This window comes from Cryptomeria japonica, chromosome 2 (assembly GCF_030272615.1).
Source record: "Cryptomeria japonica chromosome 2, Sugi_1.0, whole genome shotgun sequence".
Lineage (NCBI taxonomy): Eukaryota > Viridiplantae > Streptophyta > Pinopsida > Cupressales > Cupressaceae > Cryptomeria > Cryptomeria japonica.
Window position 1 is genome coordinate 284,365,378 of NC_081406.1, and position 21,331 is coordinate 284,386,708.

The 21,331-nt window shown below is 39.5% G+C and overlaps 1 protein-coding gene across 3 annotated transcripts in view; it reads right to left on the reverse strand.

Annotated features, from left to right (window-relative positions):
• Window positions 1-21,331, reverse strand: part of LOC131054465 (probable protein phosphatase 2C 33) — a 62,737-nt gene that overhangs the window by 729 nt on the left and 40,677 nt on the right. For all 3 annotated transcript variants that reach the window (XM_059216580.1, XM_057988996.2, XM_059216579.1), the window contains 2 exons: window positions 701-818; window positions 84-307 (listed from right to left, as the gene is read on the reverse strand). In XM_059216580.1, the coding sequence (XP_059072563.1) occupies window positions 84-307; window positions 701-818 (342 nt within the window). The remainder of the gene's footprint in view (window positions 1-83; window positions 308-700; window positions 819-21,331) is intronic.

Here is a 21,331-nt window from a genome sequence, read left to right on the forward strand (position 1 = left end):
AATCAAAGAAAATTATAAATTATCCAAAGTGAGAAAGTAAAAGAAATTGTTCTCCTACGAAGCTTGCTAAGTATGGAATTTACCCCGTCTGTTGCAAGCACAACGAACTGATCTCTACTTGTGAGATGTCTGTATGTGATTTCTGGAACAGCAATAACCCCAAAGTCCTTAAGGCAAAAGTCTCCAAAGGCTCGAGCCATAGCAAGACCTGGGGAGTCATCATTTGGTAACCAGACTCTATATACCTCAGGTTCATCTTCTGAAGAAAATACTCGACCTCTGCATAGCCTTATCCGTTCTGCCTCCTCTGCAACAGAAGTAGATAATCTTAGCAAGCTATGCAAAAAGCATGGTTTCTATAAAATAGAAAGCAATCATAGTAAAACAGAAAACTTTACAGACAATCACTCGACTTCTGCATCTTCAAATGCATTAGCGAGCAAGCAACTATGTTCCATTCTTGAAAGAAATGAACATCCATTCACAGCTGCATAAGTTGCTTCTCAGGTGATCATTTGGATTTGATGGTTTCTTAAAGCAAAATCTTCTCAAAGATAGGTAGAATTTAATGAATCCTTAATGGCAAACAAGGGGTGCAGAAAAATGAACACTGTATCTGAAGTTGAACCTACATTGCTAGTACCAACTGCCAAGACAATTTAAATATCTCTTGGCTAAATGGTAGAATGCAAAAGCTTACGAGGTACATTTGGCTTTAAATCGCGAGTCAATTGAACGGCCATCAATTTGTTATCATCTGACAATGTTCCCAAAATAGCCCGTGAATCTCCAACATTTGCAATCACAAGGTCCTGATCCTGATACACGATAACTAAAAGTAAGGAAATACACTAGTCAAAAAACTGAGGAAGGAAGCCAAATTTATATATTTAAAAACCATGTGCATATCACAACTCAAAACTCCAATATTCAGGAGCAAGTTCTTAATTTGGCCATATACATATGCAAGGTTAAGAATAATTTTCCCAATCATCATGGCTCACAAGACAAAGTTAGCCTCGTGAAATTCCTACCTTAGTGAAACAACAGAACCACTGACCATCCTACATTTATGCCTCAAAGTGCCTCAAAGCGCAACATAATTTTACCTACAAGTCGGGGAAAGGGTTGAAAATATTGAATTTTAATAGATAAAATGACGCAAATTTTAGAGTTGCACTTCTACAGAGCCCACCCACATTGCCACATCCTCCAACTCTGCCAGTGCCACTAGATGTTCATGTGACCATATAATATGCTCAGTTGTTTCAAACCACCATCTAATGTGCTTAAGAATTGTGTATATTCATTTACATCAAATAAATATGTAATTCCTTGGTATACTGAAAATTCTAGTTAAATAATAATGATGGCCCTAGTCAAATAGACGTAAATGTTTATATTGTGAACATTAAGGAGTCCTTCCCTTGTAATAACAAATTTTTGAATATTTCCTCCTGTGATTTATTAGTTGTTGCATTAGGCTTAAAAGTGTACCATTTTCAATGCAGTTGATGATTACAATCTTTGAAGTCAAATACATATAGGAATTTCTGTGGGGACAGGAACAAACTAGAGCAGATACAGAAAAATGATTATAAGACTTCAAGGGACAAGAAAGTGTAACTGGAATTTGCTTCAATCCTATAATCTACTAATATGGAAACTAGATTACGATATATCCGTTTGTTTATCCTTTTAGGCACCAAACTTGAACTTTTTAACATTTCAGAAGTCTGAAGGTATGTTGAAACAGAGATTCTGGAAACAATTTGATTGACTGATTGAAAATATTTTTGCTGGAACTTCAGCTGTCATGTGAGTTGAGATACAATATTGGTCGTCTTTGTCAGCCTTGTTTATGGTCGCAATACATGCACAAGTCTTTACTATAAATTCATATACTGTGATTCTTCCATTCATTAATAAAAAATACGGAAGAGTCTAATGTGCAGTTATGCCTATTGCCTACTTTCTCTACATTACATTTTCTCCCGTCCTTTCCTTTAGTTATGCATCTGATGAACACATGGGCTAGAAAGGCTATTTGGAGTTTATTTCTAATAGTTGGTATCAAATTCCAGAGTTAATGGATCTTTATTAGATGTAAATACATTTTATTTCAGTAGTCATTATTTGCTTATTGAAATGCATATGGCTAGAAACCATCTTTGGCTGAAAATCAGCTGAATGAAAAAGAAAGGGAAAACTATATTTTATGTTCAGATGCTAAGAACCAGAGAGATCTTGAAGTTGTGGATTTGGTAAAATCTGAATTTAGTATAGAGACAGGAAATCACTGACTAGGAGAAGAAAGCCGAAAATTTGCTTGCATGTGTGGTGTTGAACCTGTCAAGATTAATGTAAGTAAATTCCCAAACATTCAAAGAAGCAGGAACACTTGTATAATGACATGAAGTTTATATCAGACTTCATTTAATATGGAGGCTCTTCCAATTGAAAATGGCATAATTAGAATCAATTATTTTGGAGTATAGTCAGTAGAAATCACTTACAAAGAAGAAAGTTACAATTTGCATTTTAGTTGAAGAATTGGACACTTTAACGAGTCTGACCCACCTAACTAGCCTCCCAGATTCATTTGAAAATGTATTCATGAAGTCAAGCATACAGAAGGGATTAAACTAGAAAACTTTGTTTCAATTTTTTTCCAAGATAAGGCACAAAGGAATGACTTTGGTTATAACTTTAAAACTGTAAGACTTTTCTCCTGAAAGAAGCAACTCAAGCTTACAGTTGACAGTGTGCATTAGAGCATGTTTGTTGGTAATGCTCACTAGTGTCTAGATTCTATTATCTCTGAACCAGAAAGAAATCACACATGTCGCAGCCAAGGACATGATCAAAAGGAAAGTGCAGATACATGAAAGAAGATAGAAGCTGATGTGACAAGATTTTCACTACGAGTATATTTGAAATATTTTTTGATGATTGGTCCCTACGTTCTGGTGCCATACAGCATGGTACCAGAAGGGGAAGTGTTCACTTCTTATTGCAAGATACCCAATGAGAAGACAGTCATTCATGGTCATAAGACTCGTGACAATTTCCTTCAAGTAGTTGGAAAGGGAGCATTCCAACAAACATCAACTGAAAGAGTAAACAGCATGGTGTACAATGATCTCAATATACCAATATCAGGGAACAGTTTGTTTGTTGCAGGTATGATTGTAGAAGCAAGCTTGATAATCCAATCATTGGCACAATTTCATATTGTTTAATTCATCAACTGAAATTGTAATGAAAGGAGCATGAAGAAATGTTAACAGGGTTTGTACATGAAGATCAATTTCATTGCCACCCAAAAGTTGAAAACATGGATTGTTGCAACCAGGCTTAATGGCATATTACAAAGTAGAATATGTGATCTGGACATTGTTAGTGAAGAAGATGTCAGTGATGTTTGGCTAATGAAGCATATCGTAGTAATGGTACAGCTCTTTTGCATCACATATTCAGACAATAAAATCAAAGCCATAGAACTGACTCAAAAACGCTAGATTGTACATAGCTTGATGCTTTAGAAATACAGGTCCATAATAAAAAATATATGAAATTCCAGAAGTACAAGGGAGAACACAATATGTGAAAGTGTTCAGATTTCGAACTCCAGATACACTTGAAAAAAAATCAATCTATAAAATGGAAAGAATTGCTACAAAATTGATTCATAAGGTAGTAAGCATTATCTTTATTGATACACCTCTCAATAAATTATAAAAGTGTAGTCTGATCAATTAAGGATCTAACCAAAATATGATACTGCATAATATTGCATTTATAAGCACATTAACACATGCAAGTTACACCCATACAATTGCAATATATATTGCCAAATGTTATAATAACATAAAATGTCATTATGAATGACTGAATGGAACCCAACAAGATGGGTTTCCCTCACTCATAACATCCCACCTAAAACATAACTTGAAAAATGATAAGGAAGTTGCATTAAGAAGCCCAATCTCCTAAAAGAAGACACGTCTTCACAATTGATCTGAACTGGATCATATAAGCTAGCAAAATTAGTTGAATAAGTCACGAAACTCATCTTGAAAAAGTGTGTAATTTGGAACACTTGTAAGCGCTCTAATGTGTAACAAAATTCAGCAAAAACATAGTTTACTGAAAGGTGCAGAACACAATGCAGATGCAAAAAGTTCAGGAGAGATCCAGCCACTCAGAGAACAGAAATAGCCTTTGATTAGTCATTTGGCAATGGTCAACAACAAATCAACATGATCAGTAGCGTCAAAGTTGTCTTGTTCAAAGCAGAGCGCTCTTGGACAAGGTTGATCATAGTTGAAAGTGTTCATACATGGACAAAATAACAAACTTCACAGGAATTCAAGGAGCTGAAGCATTCACAATCCCATTCTTTCTGATTTTAATAACATTAAGGAGTTTTGCATTCAATGCTATGTTGAATTCTTGTTAGATGAATCCCTTGGGAATCTTGTAAATCCATCCATTGAGTTCCAGTGCTTAAGGGAGTTCAACAAAGTATGATCATGCATACAGCTTGAGAGACTAGGTGTTACTTTTCTGGTTACCACATGGCTATCTCCAACTCTCTCATGTATGTGCTTTGTTTTTCTGATGTTCTTTCAGTTCTTGTTCTGTATTTCATGCATTTTAACAATTGCAACTCGTTCCATGTTAGGAACCCCCTTTTGACAAATATATTAGTTATTAATATATAATATATTATGTGAATATGTTTTATAAGTCCAACAAGCTAGTTAAAACAAAAGTATTTATCCCACACATATGGGGAAATAGTACTTGTTTGTAGTTGAGTGCTATATATTGAGGTGCCTAGGCAAGAGAGAATCGTCTGGAAATTATTTTCTTTTTTATATTGAAGTTTATAAATATGGCTAATGCAAGAAACTAGTTACAAATGAGACTAATACTTAGCTCCTTCCGAGACCTAATGACACTAATACTTATCTCCTTATGAGCACTAATGAGACCAATGCTTAGCTCCATTTGAGAAATAAGATTAGCTACTAACTCAAATATACATACTACAAGCCAACAATGGAATACCTTAGTCACAACTAAGAAATCCACATTAGATATTATGTTTGCATTAGAAGCCAACAATGCAAGACCACGAGTTACAACTTAGAATTCCACATTAGATGTCCCTTTGGTGATTTGAATTTGGGTCTCCACAACAAGAACCCAATGTTCAAACCAATTGGGCTCAAGCCCTTGGATATTTTGAGAATATTGTATTCAGAGGACTGTGAATTCATCTTGATGAACTCATTATATGCTATCAATGAATTTGCTATCGCTTGATATTTTCTGAAAGATGTCCATCTATCATTGTAGGTTCTTTGCGAGTGGTAGCAAAGCTCTTTCTTGGGCTCCATGCATAGTTCGAATCCAAGTTTTGCACTGCAGCAACTGGTCTTGGCAATTCGTGAGACAATGCATATAAGTACTTGCAACAAGTTAATACCCTTTCCAATATCAGCTATGACTCCCAACCACTTAATTGGGGGAAGTCCATGGGCTAGAATCAGCACAAAACTCACTATAAGTAGTACCCCTAAAAACCTTGAGTATCTAGATCCCATAGTAGCAAAACTCAAGACAAAGCTGCCACTATCCACAGGTACTCAACACCTCACCTTTCCCATGATAATTAGAACCATTACGCCTAGGTTATTCAATAAATTGGTCAACGCCAATCAAAAATGGGTAAAACTATCAAGAGCCTAGGAAATTTTGGATAATGTGTTAACATGTAGTTTACCGAAAAAACCACCAGATTTTTCAAAATGGCAATAGTTTTTTTTCTAAATTTTTGGGTTGAGTTCAGGCTCACAGATTTCATTCACATAATTGGGAAAAGAAATTTGGGTTTTAGGTTTGTTTTGGGTTTATTCATGCAAAAACATATAAAAATCATATACATATTGTTGTGACGTATTCACACATCGTCCCATTGCAAATGGGGACCCCTACTTTTTTCGCTTTGTGGGGTTTTGCTTTCTAGGTTTTAGAATTTGTTTGTTAGCCTTTTCTTTTCAAGTGTCGCCAGGGGGATCACCTGGATAGCAGGCTCTGCTTGAGCTAGGTTGAGTCTTTGGGGCCCCAGAATTAGGGTTTCTTTGAAAGTCTTCCTTAGGGCCTGGTTTTGATCTTGTTGCTAATTGTGTCTTGCTTGGTGAGTGAGTATCATTCTTGAAGGTCCAAGCTAGGTCAAGTTGGTGAGTGATGAAGTCTGGAATGTCATCCTGATCTTCAAATGCCCTGAAATTTGGCTAAGTCTGGAATGTCCTGATCCTGAAATTTGGCTAAGTCTGGAATGTCCTGATCCTGAAATTTGACTGTCTGGAAAACTAAAGAATCCTCCAAAAACTAGATTTTGCAATATAACTCCTGGAGGTCCGAAACCACTCTCAAACATCCTAACAATATATATGGAATATAACTTAAAATATAAGAAAGAAGAAAGATATAAGGAAATGTCACTTATACTCAAATGTTATATTCCATAAAATGATCCTAACGAAGAGACCAAAATGTCAAATTTTGCTCCTAACCCTTCCAAAGGGTCCAAAGCGAAATTCATTTTTCTCCACTGTGCTCTTTGACATGACCAAGTTTGCTGACTTCTAGGGCGTGATGGGAAGGTTTTGATGCACATTTGTCTTTGAGAGGAGATTTGAGGTGACAAAATGATGGAAATTAGCCTAAAGTAGGAATTTCGCTCCTGACCCTTCCAAAGGGTCCAGAGCGAAATTCTTGAAAACATCATTTTCTCCCTTGTTTAGACCAACATTCTAGTTTTGAGGTGATGGGATGTGAAAATGTGAAGGATTTTGGCCAAGATTAGGAATTTCGCTCCTGACCCTTCCAAAGGGTCCAGAGCGAAATTCTTGAAAACACTCATTTTTCTTTTAGCCAAAGTCAGGACCAAGGTGGAAATGAAAGGAAAGTAGTCTATGTTTGCCTCCCAAGGAAGATTAGAATTTGAAAAATCAAGAATCAAGGTCAAAACATGATTTTCGCTCCTGACCCATCCAAAGGGTCCAGAGCGAAAATCCTTATATCTCTTGTTTTCTTCCTTGTTTTGGCTAGGCGTTGGCATGATGAAGGAGGATTTAGTATGTTCTTGCCCTTAGAGGGAGTGGGATGCTTTAGAAAATCAAGTTTTTGCCTAGGAGATGAATTTTGCTCCTGACCCTTCCAAAGGGTCCAGAGCGAAATTCATTATATACTTCATTTGCTCCCTTGTTTTAGCTTGAAACCTTGCTCCTTTGATGAAGAATGATCTATGTTTGCTCCCAAATGAGATTGAAAGTTTGAAAATTGAACAAACAAGCCCAAATCATGATTTTCGCTCCTGACCCTTCCAAAGGGTCCAAAGCGAAAATCTTCTTAGACCTCATTCCCTTCCTTGTTTGACCAAATTTTGACTTGCAAGGTATCTTGAAAGGAAGAGTGGACATGTTTGGCCTTTGGAAATGTTTGAAAGCATTGAAAAATGAAGGATTTTAGCCAAGAGGGTGAATTTCACTCCTGACCCTTCCAAAGGGTCCAGAGCGAAATTCTTGGAAACTCATATTTTCTTCTTGGAGATGGTCAAATTCTTGAGTTTTATGGCATGGTTAGGAGGACTTTGATGTGTTCTTTCCTTTGAATATTGGATTGAGGTAATGGAGTAATCAAAACAAGCTCAAAATAGGAAATTCGCTCCTGACCCTTCCAAAGGGTCCAGAGCGAAATTCCTAAAATCCCTTATTTTCCTAGCAAAGTCAAGTCAAACTTGGGTTTTTGTAGCTTGGACGAGTGAGGAGAAGTGATTTTTTGCCTTTTAAGGTGGATTCAAGTTGAAATGATGGAGGAATGAGCCTAAAACAAGATTTTTGCTCCTGACCCTTCCAAAGGGTCCAAAGCGAAAATCCTAAAACCCATCATTTTCTCCAGAATTTGTGCGAAGCCATGCCTAGACTAAGGTGAGGGATGCCCTTGAGATTGCCCTTGAATTGATTGTTGTCTCAAAAAATGATGATTTTGGGCTAGAGGAAGGAATTCGCTCCTAACCCTTCCAAAGGGTCCAGGGCAAAATTGTGCAAAACCTATCTTTTCCCTCAATTTTATGCCAAATCTAGTGTGGATCAAGATCAAAGGAGGCCTTAGGAATGACTTCAAATTGCCAATAATTATCAAGTTTGAAGGAATTGAGCCAAATGATGAAAATCACTCCTGACCCTTCCAAAGGGTCCAGGGCGAAATTCACAAAATGTCCTTTTTCCTTCAAGTTTGAGCTAAGCCAAGACGATGATCAAGGCGAATTGGACCTAGAGATGGCCATAGGCATGTGTTTCAATAGGTTTTGAGTCCAAGAGGTAAGGATTTTGAGCTAAAGAGTGGATTTCGCTCCTGACCCTTCCAAAGGGTCCAGAGCGAAATTCCCAGGATCACCTAGTTTGCCCATGAGGAAGGTCAAGTTGTGGATTCCTAGCCTTTGGTGAGGAGAAGACTAGTGTATGCTTTCCTTGGAAGGAATTTTGGAGTAGAGACATAATGGATTTTGTCCTAAAATACACATTTCGCTCCTAACCCTTCCAAAGGGTCCAGAGCGAAATTCTTAAAACCTCTATTTTGCCCCAAATTTACATCAAACTTGGTATTGGTTGAGAATATAGGGATCCTTAGGCATTCATCTAAGCAAGTACGGTCAGAAGGTGAGGTCTAAATGAGCCAGGAATGCAAAATTCGCTCCTGACCCTTCTAGAGGGTCCAGGGCGAAATTCTTATAGGCCCTGTCCCTAGAAAGAATCTTGAACAAACTTCATTTTGATGTCTTCTTGTTGATGATTTAAGGTATAAAATGCTATGTTAGAATAAATATATTATGTGTCCTTAATCATCTTATGGTTTGTCTTGCAGATGAAAGAAGACCAGGCCAGATCAAGGACGACCTCCACAAGACCAGGCCAGGGCAAGGACGACCACTTCCAGTCCAGCATCATCGAGGACAACCACTTCCAGCCCAGCATCATCAAGGACGACCTCTTCCAGTCCAGCATTTGAAGGAAAGGTACACCATCCATCCTGCACATCAAAGACAAAGGAGGTTAAAGCAAGGGTCCGTTGGAGAAGCAAATAGTTTCAAGAAGAGTTAATTAAAATTATCTTCTCAGCGTCATCAAATTGAGCATCTACCAAGTTACAAGTGTCAGACAAGGTGGCATCCCAATCATCACTCCTCCAATCGAATTGATCCACCTCAGCGTGTCCAGATTCAATGTACCTGACTCATTGGGGATGGCACAAACTTCGATGTACCTACCCCGGTTATCCATTGGTCGAATATTCCAAAGAAGACGTGTCTAAATAATGCAATTATTTCATTGGTCAGAATTGAGTTTGTTGTAACAAACCCTAATTAGGGTTTTTATTGTAAAATCTCGGCCATTCATCTCAAATTGATATGAGCCATTGAATTGTATTGTGGGCACTATATAAGCCCTGGCTCCTCATTTGTAAAGGCTAATAGTTAGTCAATAGTTAATAGCCGGTGAATAGTTAGAAATAGTGAATAGTCAGCTGATAGAATAGCAATTAGAGTAAATTAGGAGGGCAAGGCAAGAAATTGTTGCCAGTGATTGTAAACAAACTCCATTTTCATTGAAGTTATGGTGAAGTGTGTTGTTTCGTTGCAATATGCATGGTCTCTTGTTGAATCTTCATTTTAGATGATAGATAATTAAATTGAATGAAAGAAGTTGTTGAATGCACCTGTGTGGAATCCGTCTAGTCCATACCACTAGCCTCTTACTGATTGTAAGTGCGCCTTGCGTGGTCAACTGGCATAAATGAGCTTAATCTTAAGTCGTTACACGTCTATTGTTCATGCATTATCTTGAATGGTGATCAGTGTCTGATGGTGTACGATTTGAACGTATTGGAAGCATCCCTTAGAAGATCGCACTGAGTTGATGTCGGATTGTTCAAGCCTGATGGTGAGACTCAGCCCAGTAGGACTCCACCTAGTCATTCATCCATCTTCTCGCATTCTAGGTAGTAGAGCAGACTTCCTGAACCCTGCATCTTTTGCCATTTGTTTGTCTTCCAGTTAGTAAATAGGACTTGTGATTCCAGCAAATCAGATGTTCAAGTCATCGAGTGTAAGTCCCCTTGTGATTCCAGCAAAATCACTCATACCACGAAGATCTTATCCACAAGTAGAGATCCTACATAACAGAACCTTGGAGTTGCCTCGACTGATCCTTCGGCGATATCTTCAGCAGTCGGGAAACTTTACTCAAGAGAGGATAAGGTACCCTAGGTATTTTATTCTGTGTTCGCATGTGCATAAAAAACACATCAACACATATACATATGCATATGCACACACACACACACACACATATATATAGAGAGAGAGAGAGAGAGAATACTTCACCTTTATTTGTCTATATTTGAATGGTAAAGCCTAAAAGACTTTTCTTCAATAACTAAATAATCCTTACATCAATTTAGTGATAGTCATAAAAATAAAACCTTCATAGTTTAATAATAGTCCTTAAATTATTTAAATTTTTAAACCATAATAAAAAATTTAATTATTGATTAAAAGAAAGATTAAATGATAAACTTTATTCTCAAAGATTCCACCAAAACAAAGATATAAATTGCCCTAACATCCACCACTCTGGATGAAGGTACCACATGTTGGTGCGTGTTTTATTACCCACCGAACACAGAATAAAATGTCCAAAGAAACTCTATCCTCTCTTGAACAAAATCACTGCATATGCTAAGATTGCGAGAAGATCGTATGGCGATTCCAAGGTTTCTTTTGTCAGGGCTTGACATGTGGATAAGCTTAATGGGCATTGTGATATGCTGGTAGTACACAAAAGGACTTACACTTGGCTCGTTCATTTCACAATGAAGGTCTAGACAATGAAACTCTATCATTTAGGTCTTGGATCATGGACTTCAAGAAAACTGAAAAGGAGATAAGGGTTTAGAAGTTCTAATCTATCCCTAAGGATTCAAGAGAGGGTATTGACTAGGTGAAACCAATAACCACGTTTTTCTTCGCCACACTAGGACAAGTATGCAAAGTGGGTGCAATCTTCAAGGGGATGTTCCTATGATTTTCAGGTCATGAAATAACTACCATCAAATTGAACAATATTTATCCAGACAGAAGTTAAGCATCCACAAAGTAAGCTCGGACTAACATCACACAATGAACAAAAATCATCTGTTCATCAAAAGTATGAGCGGAAGATTCACCATAAATCAATACTTATCAAATCTTGCATTCGTCTAACATACATGAAATAAAATCTAAACTATGATGAGGGATAAGAATCATGCAAACTCCAAAATAAGAGAAGTAATCACCATCAATTCAAACAATGCATTACTTATTACTTTGGCAGTCATAAACAACAATTTGCTTATCTCAACATGTTTTGCAACATGCTCCCATGTTTTACAAATGAGGGGTGAGCTCAATTTATAGGCTCTTCAATTACAATTCAATGGCCAGGATTGATTTCGAATCAACGATCGAGATTACAAAATAAAACCCTAATTAGGGTTTGTTACAACTAACTACCTCTCGACCAATGAGAGAATTACATTTGGGGACACTTGTCCTTCTTGCTAAATATAAATCAATAATAAAATAGAAGGTTGTTGCATTGTGGAGTGTGCCTTCTAGAAGCTTTCGTGAATAAGTCAGGTTCATTGAACTTGGACATGTTGACTTGGAACAATCTGATTGGTTGGAAGACGATGTGGTGCCACCTCAGTGAAATGTCCCCTTCAATTTTTTTTAACTTTTACACATAATATATTCACTCGTTAGCGTTAGCATGATAAAATGTAGAGAGCAATACAAATTGGCGGTTGGACCAACCACTTCCACTTTTCAACGAGATAGAGAAAATTGGAATTTAACAACTACTTGGCGGTGTAACCAGCCAATTACAAATCCAAAATGATTGAAGTAAACACACAATCACTGAACCACTTATTCAGCGGGAGGACTGGAAATAACAATAACTATCCACTCAACCGCTTATTCAGCGGGAGGACAGGAGTACAATGAAATAAGATAGGCAACCAAGACAGCCTCTTCCACTTATTCAGTGGGTATTGTGAAACAATCCAGAAATAAGATAGCTGCTAGTACTACTGATCAGCTTTACAACACATAACATGGATTTTCAGATCAAGAGATACTGTTGTCCAAAGCTGCAAATGATGTTCAATTCACTTCAAAGCTACAAGAGACTAACTACCCAAAAACAACCCCCACATTACAAAATTCTAAATCAGATATACTTTTCTAGCAAACTGAAAAACACAAACCAACAACACCAAATCACACTAAAATGCTCACAACTTCTCCCAAACTCAACAAAATGACTCGAAATTGGATACAAATGAATTCTAGGAAGGAAGTGTCTTAGCCAAGACCAACAACCAACTGCAAACTTGCTCAAAACATTAATACACGCATTTCAAGACAGCCCCAGAAATGGTATGACCTGGAAAGAGGGTGATTTTCTATAATTAATTCACAACTCCAAATTAGACTCTGAAAACTGACATGAAGGATCGCCTAGGCCTTAGGAAAATATAGCAAGAATACCCAGAAGCCACAAAAATTCACCCTTGGACTTATGATGAAAAAAACACTTCAGCTCTACAACCGACCTGCAACCTGAAAACTCACAGACACCCCAAAACACATCAGAAAAACATCAAAAGTTACTTCATCAATGAACTCCATTTGTTCTTCAGTGTAAAGAGCAGTCTCACAATCTCACCTAGTTGCTATCTTTCAAGCAAGAAGCCAAGAACCAGCTAGGAGGTATAAATTCCTCAAAGCAATCAATCGGAATTTCGGCAGCACTTCGTTCTGAATAAACATGGATACTATTGTCATTTTATGACAACCTTGGTCCATCAGTGAGAACCGATCAGAGATATGTTCTATGGACTAGAGCTGCCTAAGTTGATCAAAGTGAAAACAATGGAATCATGAAGTATGAAGTGTTGTCTTGCCGGAACCCTGGAACTCCCAAGTTCCCAAGTTCCTAAGTCCTCAACCTCGAAACCCCCAGGTTCCCAAGTTCCTAAGTCTTCTCTTCCTCAACCCCAAAACTCCAGAACCCCCAAGTTCCCAAGTTCCTCAGTCCTCAACCCTGGAACCCCCAAGTTTCCAAGATCCTAAGTCTTCTCTTCCTAAACCCCAAAACTCCGGAACCCCCAGGTTCCCAAGTTCCTAAGTCCTCAACCCCAAAATTCCTAGGTTCCCAAGTTCCTAAGTCTTCTCTTCTTCAACCCCGGAACTTCGGAACCCCCAAGTTCCCAAGTTCCTAAATCCTCAACCCCAGAACTCCAGAACCCCCAGGTTCCCAAGTTCCTAAGTCCTCAACCCCAGAACCCCAAAATCCTGAAATCCCAAGCCTAAGTCTTCCCAACTTCGGTAACTTGTGTTTCTGAAGTCTTCCCAACTTCCTTCCGACTTGCAACACTTCTAGATGGCATGATCAACACTCAAGGCTCTTAATGCTCCAACAACTCTTGCGACTTGTACACCTTTTGTGGAGCTACAATGTAATGTCCCCTTCTCAATGATGTGTTTTCAGTGGTCCATTGGCCTATCTCAGGAACCCGTAGGCTATGTGGAATGAAGAATTAGGGTTTCAAACTTTGGTGCAACATGAACTTACTATTTTTAGTGAGTTTGGTGCAACATGAGCTTACTATTTTTAGTAAGTTAGGGGTTGACTGTTTGTATAGTGCTATCTTACTGAGTTTTCCATGTTCTGTCATTGAAGCGAAGATTATGTTTTTCGGAGCTGTATTGCTTGACTTACTATTTTTAGTAAGAATCAGTTCAGGTGGTTCTATTTATAGCAGGGAAGTTTAGGGATTCAGTTCAATCCAGTGGATGGTTCGGCACTTTAGTCCTCAATTCATTTGGGTTTTGAGCAATATTTGGCTTGCGGGATGATTTATTAAATATTAAAACTGCATTCTAACGTTAATATTTAATTATATTATTTTGGACGACTTTGGAGAATAGAAGTTTATTTTATTCAAGTGATTTTATCAATTTTTCCTAAGCCAATGACATAAGGGAAATCGAATTATTTCATGAGCATCACTCAATATCTTGTTTGCAATTTGTTATCCTAGGCAAAGTTTGAACTTGCCTAAGGGAAGGGGATGCCATCCTTGAGGGACATTTTATATTTTTCAAATGTATTTGGGCGCCCTTGGGGGAAGTAATGAAGTGGCATGTAATTTGGATGTATTTGGGCACATTTGCATTTGAATTTAGGGAGAAAAAAAGTTATAAATAAGAGCCTTGCGCTCTCATTTGGATCATCTAAAGAATTTGCATTGTTATGCTGCCGAAATGGAGAGCAAAACTGAGCTTCGGAGTTGAGGCTTCCTAGCTAGCACAGTTTCATGCTTGCAATATAGTACCTAGCTGGTGGGTGTGATTGAGAATGGATTTTGGTGTGAGGATTTTCAGTTTTAGAGTTTTGGTGAGTTTTCTATGTTGCTGGTTTGGAGTGGCTGAAACGGATTTTTGTTCATAACTTTCTGCCTGAGTGTCTGTTTCTTTTGGGTAGAGGCTTGTCGAAAGCGTACTAGAGAGATATTCATTCCTACGGACGGGCGTTGGATTTGGTGTTGATTGTATTTTTTAAGAGCAAATCGAAATTCTCAGCTAGTCGTACCCTTCCTGGAGTGCCTTGGTTTGCGTGTCATTTGTGTGGTGATTTTGGTGTTGGTTTGAGCTTCTGGTTGGTTCGCCTTGGTCATAGCAATTGTTCGCCTAAGTTCGTAAGCATTTTGGAGCTGATTTAGAAGAGTTACGTGCATTTCTATGTTGCTGGCCCATTTCTGGAGATGCTGGTATTTATATTAGAATTGTTATTTTTATGTTTTAGCCTGAAATCAGTTTAGTCTATGATTGAATGTTGTAGTACTTCATTGTAATCATCTTGTATCATTGGTTAGTAGTACTAACCTCTTATTGACTTGAAGTGCTCACTGTAATCCCCACTGCATAAAAGGAAGAGGCTAGCTAGGCCGCCTTAGTTTTTGTAATTTCTTTGTACTTCTGTCCTCCCACTGAATAAGTGGAGTGGTATTGTCCTCCTGCTGAAATATGCGGTTGAGTGATAGTTTTTATGCATAAGTCCTCCCGCTGCATAAGCGGTAGAGTGATTTGGTTCTGGTTATGCTTTTGTTCCCTTGGCTCGTTTACCGCCAAGTTCTTGATCTTCCTCCCATTGAAAAGTGGAAGGGGCTGGCTTGTCACCCAGTATTGTACTTGCTTTATAATTTCCAGCATATCAGTGAGCTAACGAACCCCTTATCACCGTATGCTCTCACCTTCCCACATTGGGCTCTTGGTGATCACAAAGTGGAAGGGTTACTTTCAACAGTATCGAGATTATATTTTCTAACCTTAACGGGTTATGCGTTTGTTTGTAATCGTTATTGCACTTTAAAAAAAAAAATTATCCGGGATATTACATACAGGGGCACATTTAATGATTTTTGTAGGATTTCCATCAAGAGAAGTACAGGGCCATGCTTATTTGTGGTTACTTATATCATGCCTGCATGCTTTGACTTTGGAATGTCAGTCAATCCACCTTCTAGAAGTACCTTTCTTCTTGGGATTGCATTTCAGGGTATGGCCAGGTTGCTTGCATGTACACAATGTCAGGTGCATACAGTTCCCTACATTCCTTGACTGACTTTTCCTTGCACACACAAGGGTCAAGGCTTCTCTCCCTTGACCAATGGTATCTCCTATGCGACCAATTTTCTATATAAGGCCATTATGCCTCATTGTAAAGGGTTCTCTCTTTGTTGGCTTGAGCTATTCTATGCTCTTTCACTTCTCTTAAAGACTTGTATTTATCTTGCATTTCTGCAACTGTAAGTTTGGCCATTGGCCTTATAATGAATTGAAATCATCATTCTTGCCTTACTTCAACTTATGTATGTTGTGTATGTGTTCTTACCTTCATTGTAAGTGTATGTTTGTGGCTTTCTTTCACATATGTGTTGTGTTAACCTGTTTCAGGGTGTGACTTGTGGGAAACCTTCTTCCCTCTTGACATTCAACAAGTCCTAACCTCCATACGTGCGTTAAGGTCATTCATGCAACTGAAGTTTGTGCATCTCCTGGGTATTTCAGTTGATTATTTGTGCCATTTCGGGTGGGGAGAGAAACATCTCTTATCTTGGTGCATCACCTCCTTTCATTTTTAGCATTTCTCTCTTCCCCTTTCCTCTGCAAGTTGTTAGGATAGGTTTAGAAGTAAGATTTGAAGTGTTGAGTTGGTTCAACACCTACACTTGAATTGAGAAGGAAGTCGGCCTTCTCCGGAGATTCAACCCCCTTGCGCAAGGTCCCACACTACGGGGTTGTTTCCATGTTTCACAAGGTTGTTGAGTTGATAGCTTCGCAAGGGTGCAAGCTTTTGTGATAACAGTTTTTGGCACACCCGGTGGGACAAGCTTTCGATTTACATGCTAAGGATTCAGTGTTGTTCTTAGCGTCTCATCCTTTAGAGGCAATCATCTTTCAAGCACTTGGAGACTCTGCTCACAAGTCAAGTCTCTTGTTCATGACTTGTTGCTGATTTCATGCCCAGAATTCATACAAGGGCGTCTTCTAGAGGTAGCTTCCAATTTGTAGAACTCTCATCTTCAGGTTCTAGAAGGCGGAGAGGTAGACCTTCATTGTCACCAGTTAGGGGTGTCAAGGTCGTAAACACTCCATCTCCCAGGTCTCGTTCTACCCCTCCATTTACAAGACCATTATTGTCTAGGGCTCCCACCACTCATATCAATAGACCATTGTTTCACATGGCCAAAACTCAGGTTTTTGTTACCTTCAATGGGGGCAGTCCTCTTATTTTGACCCAATGGAATGATATACCAGTGGCTGCATTAAAGGGTATACCATACTTCACTGGTCAAACAGCTACTACCCCCATTGAGCATATTCAAGACATTGCGAACATCTGCTCTGTCCATAATGTCACTCAGGATGATGTTGTTGTTAGACTCTTCGCCACATCTTTGAAAGAAAAAGCTTTGTAGTGGTATAGAGGGTTGACGTCTAGCTCCATTCACAATTGGGATGAATTAAGGGAGAAATTGTGCAACCATTTTGAAGACAAAAGTGATCACCTATCACTTGTGAAGCAGTTGACTACAATTAAGAGGGCACCTCATGAGTTCATGGGAGATTTCAATTTCAAATTCCAAAAGACATGGAATAGAATCCCTGCTCTACTGAAGCCTGTTAGACACAATGTACCACTGAGACGGGGGTGAATCAATGGTTCTCAACTTTTTCTCTTTAACTAACTTATGTGTGTATACCGGTTATGGAATCTAACACAATGCAGACATACCAGTTAGTGGGGAGACTAATCACAAGTGCAATCACACATAAAAGTGACATCACATAACAATATCGTGTACGAGGAAAACCCAAGATAGGAAAAACCTCAGTGAGCAATGTTGTTGGAGTCTACTGCTCCAATCCAGCCTCACAATCAAATCAGTTACAAAGTTTAGGGCACCAACCCAAGGAGCTACAACCCCTGATTTAGGGCACCAACCCAAGGAGCACCAACCCCTACCTGATTTATGGGCTACAACCCAAAGGAGCTACAACCCCTGCTAGTTTATGGGCACCAACCCAAAGGAGATACAACCCCTGCACCGAGCTACAACTCAGTGAACACCATGATAGCATCAAATACAAAATTAGTTATATTGTTACAAGTGAGTATTGTAACCATTTCATATACCTCACTTTGTCGGTGAGACACCTTCTCTGCTCAACCAATACACTCCTCTCTTTGTTGTTGCTGCTGCTTTGCCGGTTCACCTTTCTCTCTATCGGTACTCACTTCTATCAGCTGCTCTATTGCTCTCCACTAGTACTACACTCAGCAGGTTCTATGCTTGTCTTCTCTGCAGTTACCTTTTCTTCTACTCTGCCGGTATGAACACTACTAGTTCTGCACTTCTACGGATTGAACACTTCAACCTCGTTCTCCCTCACGCTCAGTCTCTTCTCTATCTCCTTGATGAGCACTTGACTGATATGCTTTCACATGTAGCAGCTCTATCATCTTATGTTCAGCAGCACTAAACAATCTCTTTAGCTTGCATATTTATATCCCAGTCTTCCCGCCCAAAGCCAATTCAAATCACAAGCGATTAGGGTTTTCTCCACAGAACACGAGGCACACCGAATCCAATCAAATCTGATCGGATCACAACTCAGAGATGGCTGCCTGCACATATCCGCCATTTCCGTGCCACCCAGAACACGCCTTTCTATTTCAGCAACCTGCAATCAATCTGTCGACACACCCCTTGGTCAATCACCATTAATGGCTTGATGGATTGCTTCAACAACTTCGATCTTCATCCAGACAATCTGCATCGATCAGTGCATGCCATGGATATGGTCAGATTTCATCCTGCCTCCAGCCGCAACCCGTCTGCAAACTTCCCTCGAGCTTCGCAGTCACCATAAATGCTGGACCAACTGCCAACTACTTCATCGTCACTCTACACCGACCTGTGCAAGTTCGCCACTTCACTTCCACGTGGCATTATTGTTGGTATCCACCTTGGCATACTGCTCTGTCAATTCAGCTCAATCACCGACCACCCACATAACTAGTACACACATACCGGTCCATTGACCCTACCGGCACAAATCACCTTGTCAGTTATCCTTCCTGCCATCTCCTTTTCTATCCTGCCGGTGTAACCCTTATGTCTGTACTTCACTGCTCTGCCGGTGTGAATATGTTCACTTACCGACACCATGGCAACTCTAACAACTCTCCTTATCCTTCAGTTTGCTGCACTCCTCTTTATCAGGTGAGAACCTTATCTTCCTTGTCTCTTCTCTGATGTTTCACCGGTTGACATAACATGTCAACTATCACCAATGCAGATTCAAGTAGATGTGTCTGTTGATGGACAACATACTTTCCTTTTTGCCAGTGAGACACATTGATGACACCAAGTCATCACACTCCAACTGTTCTGCATCAACCTTCCTTCAGCATCCCGATATCACCATGTATATTCCTGCAGACTCACTAGCGTCCTTCTTCATCAAACCGATTCTCCTCTCAACTGGTTTGTCAAGATGACAAACACACCATTTCAACTCCTCATTCTTCCTTCACTGTCCTGGTAGCACACCTTGTTTTCACTTGCTTATCCAATGTGCATTTCTGATCTCATGCTCCGGGGGCTTCCTTATCTTCCACTCGTTCATCCAGTCTCTGCATTCAATCACCTGCCAATCTCAAGGAATCACTCTATCGGTACAAGTGTGACTTTACCGAGGGGAGGATACATCATCAACATGACATATGTCCCAGTGGTTTTCCATATGTCATCCTGCACATAGAGACAACATACTTTGTCAACCTATCACCTAATCTGTGATAGCTTGTTCATCCGGTGGGAGTCCTACTAGTTATCCTTACACAAGCAATCGGGTGGCCTGCACAAACTTCACCTCTGGTGTTGATGTGATCCAAATAGCATTCCACCACTTCAACACAATCAATGCCTATCATGAAGTCTCTTCATTCCGGTTGTATGCAACACCATATCAACAACCCTTTTACAGATTGGTCACTTTACTGCACCTCTAGCATACAGGTACACACCAGTTCTTCCTTCTGCATGAAGATGGTCACCAATGACAACACATCAACTCTTCTCCCATACCGTTCCATCTTCTATTCCGGTTGAATCAAACTTTTAATGCCAACAACCTCTTGTTCACTAGTTGACATCAATGTCAGTGATAACAGTAATATCCTATACCGATTGACATCAATGACAACACAATGCCAACAATCTCCCCCTTTGGCCTTGATGTCAACACATGTAGTATCCAGTATACTACAGTAAATTTCTCCCCCTTTGACAACAATGGCAAAGGGCACTGTCAGGAATCTTCCCCCCCCTTTTTACTGGGTGCATCTCCCCCTATGAAGATTATGCACAACATCATCTCAATCATCAACACTTGAGATGGAAAGCTTAGGTACCAAACAACCCTTAACAGCATACACCGGTCTCTCTCCTTTCACTCAGAACCAGTTGAGGAATGAATTTCTTTTCTTGTGCATATGGTCCTACCAGTTTGCCAGATTTCTCTTACTTTCAACTGGTGACCCATAGTCAAATGAGCAATTTCCTTACCAGTAATATCAAGCATTTGCTTGAACTGCTTCTGTGTTCAGTATATCTGATATCTGTCAGAAGATATGACCCTGAACTCCCCCTGAAACACAAACCTCTGATCTTTATCTTATTCGATCATGTCCTAAACCCAGACTCACATCAATACCTGTGACATCCATCATCATGACCACAATGCCAACTACAGGTCACATATCCAACCGATTGACCCATAAAGATGTATGCACATAAGATCAGGTACCGAACCAACATATGTCATTCAGGGCCTTTTCAATATCACTTGAGACATAACCTCATCCATCTAGACTACCGGAGTTACTGCAATGATCCCTCAACACATTGACTTACATAACCTGCAACACTGATCAACATCTGTGCCAGTAACATGCTGCACATACTGGTCTCTTATCTCTACCGGGACACTTTCCTCTTTACCTTTATCTCCCGGTTCCAATTACCTCTGCTACAATTCATTTCACCTGCAGCAGGAAACCATCTTCCATGTGTAGTCAAGGTGGTAACTACACACACACTGCCATCACATTTTCTTCCTCTTACCGGCAGCGGCTTGTTCATCTCCTTGTCCACATTCAACTAAGGGGTGAATGATCTGGTCAATATGTAACTCCCCCTGAGTCCTGCATCTCCTTTAAGCCATAGGAGATATCACTTGTGCATTGAATGCATGCTGCCGATCCATGCTCTTATCTTTCGGCTTCTTCCTCCATGTTTGCTTGATTTCTTTCCTTTCCACATCTGCAGTCTTGGGAGCAGTGTTAACCTTCTTCTCCTCATTGGTCCTCTCTCTGCAGACAGTGCTATAGTAGCATACAACATCCATGCCAATCTCATGATTGGGGAACCTTCTAACATACCGGTTTGCTCTTCCCTTTCTGATCATGCCATTTTGGCTGTTACCGGTTTCCTTGAATTCCTTGATTGTGCAAGAACATTTCTCCTCTTGTTCCAAGCAGGTCTATGTTGCTCATATCCCCTGTAACTGCTCTCA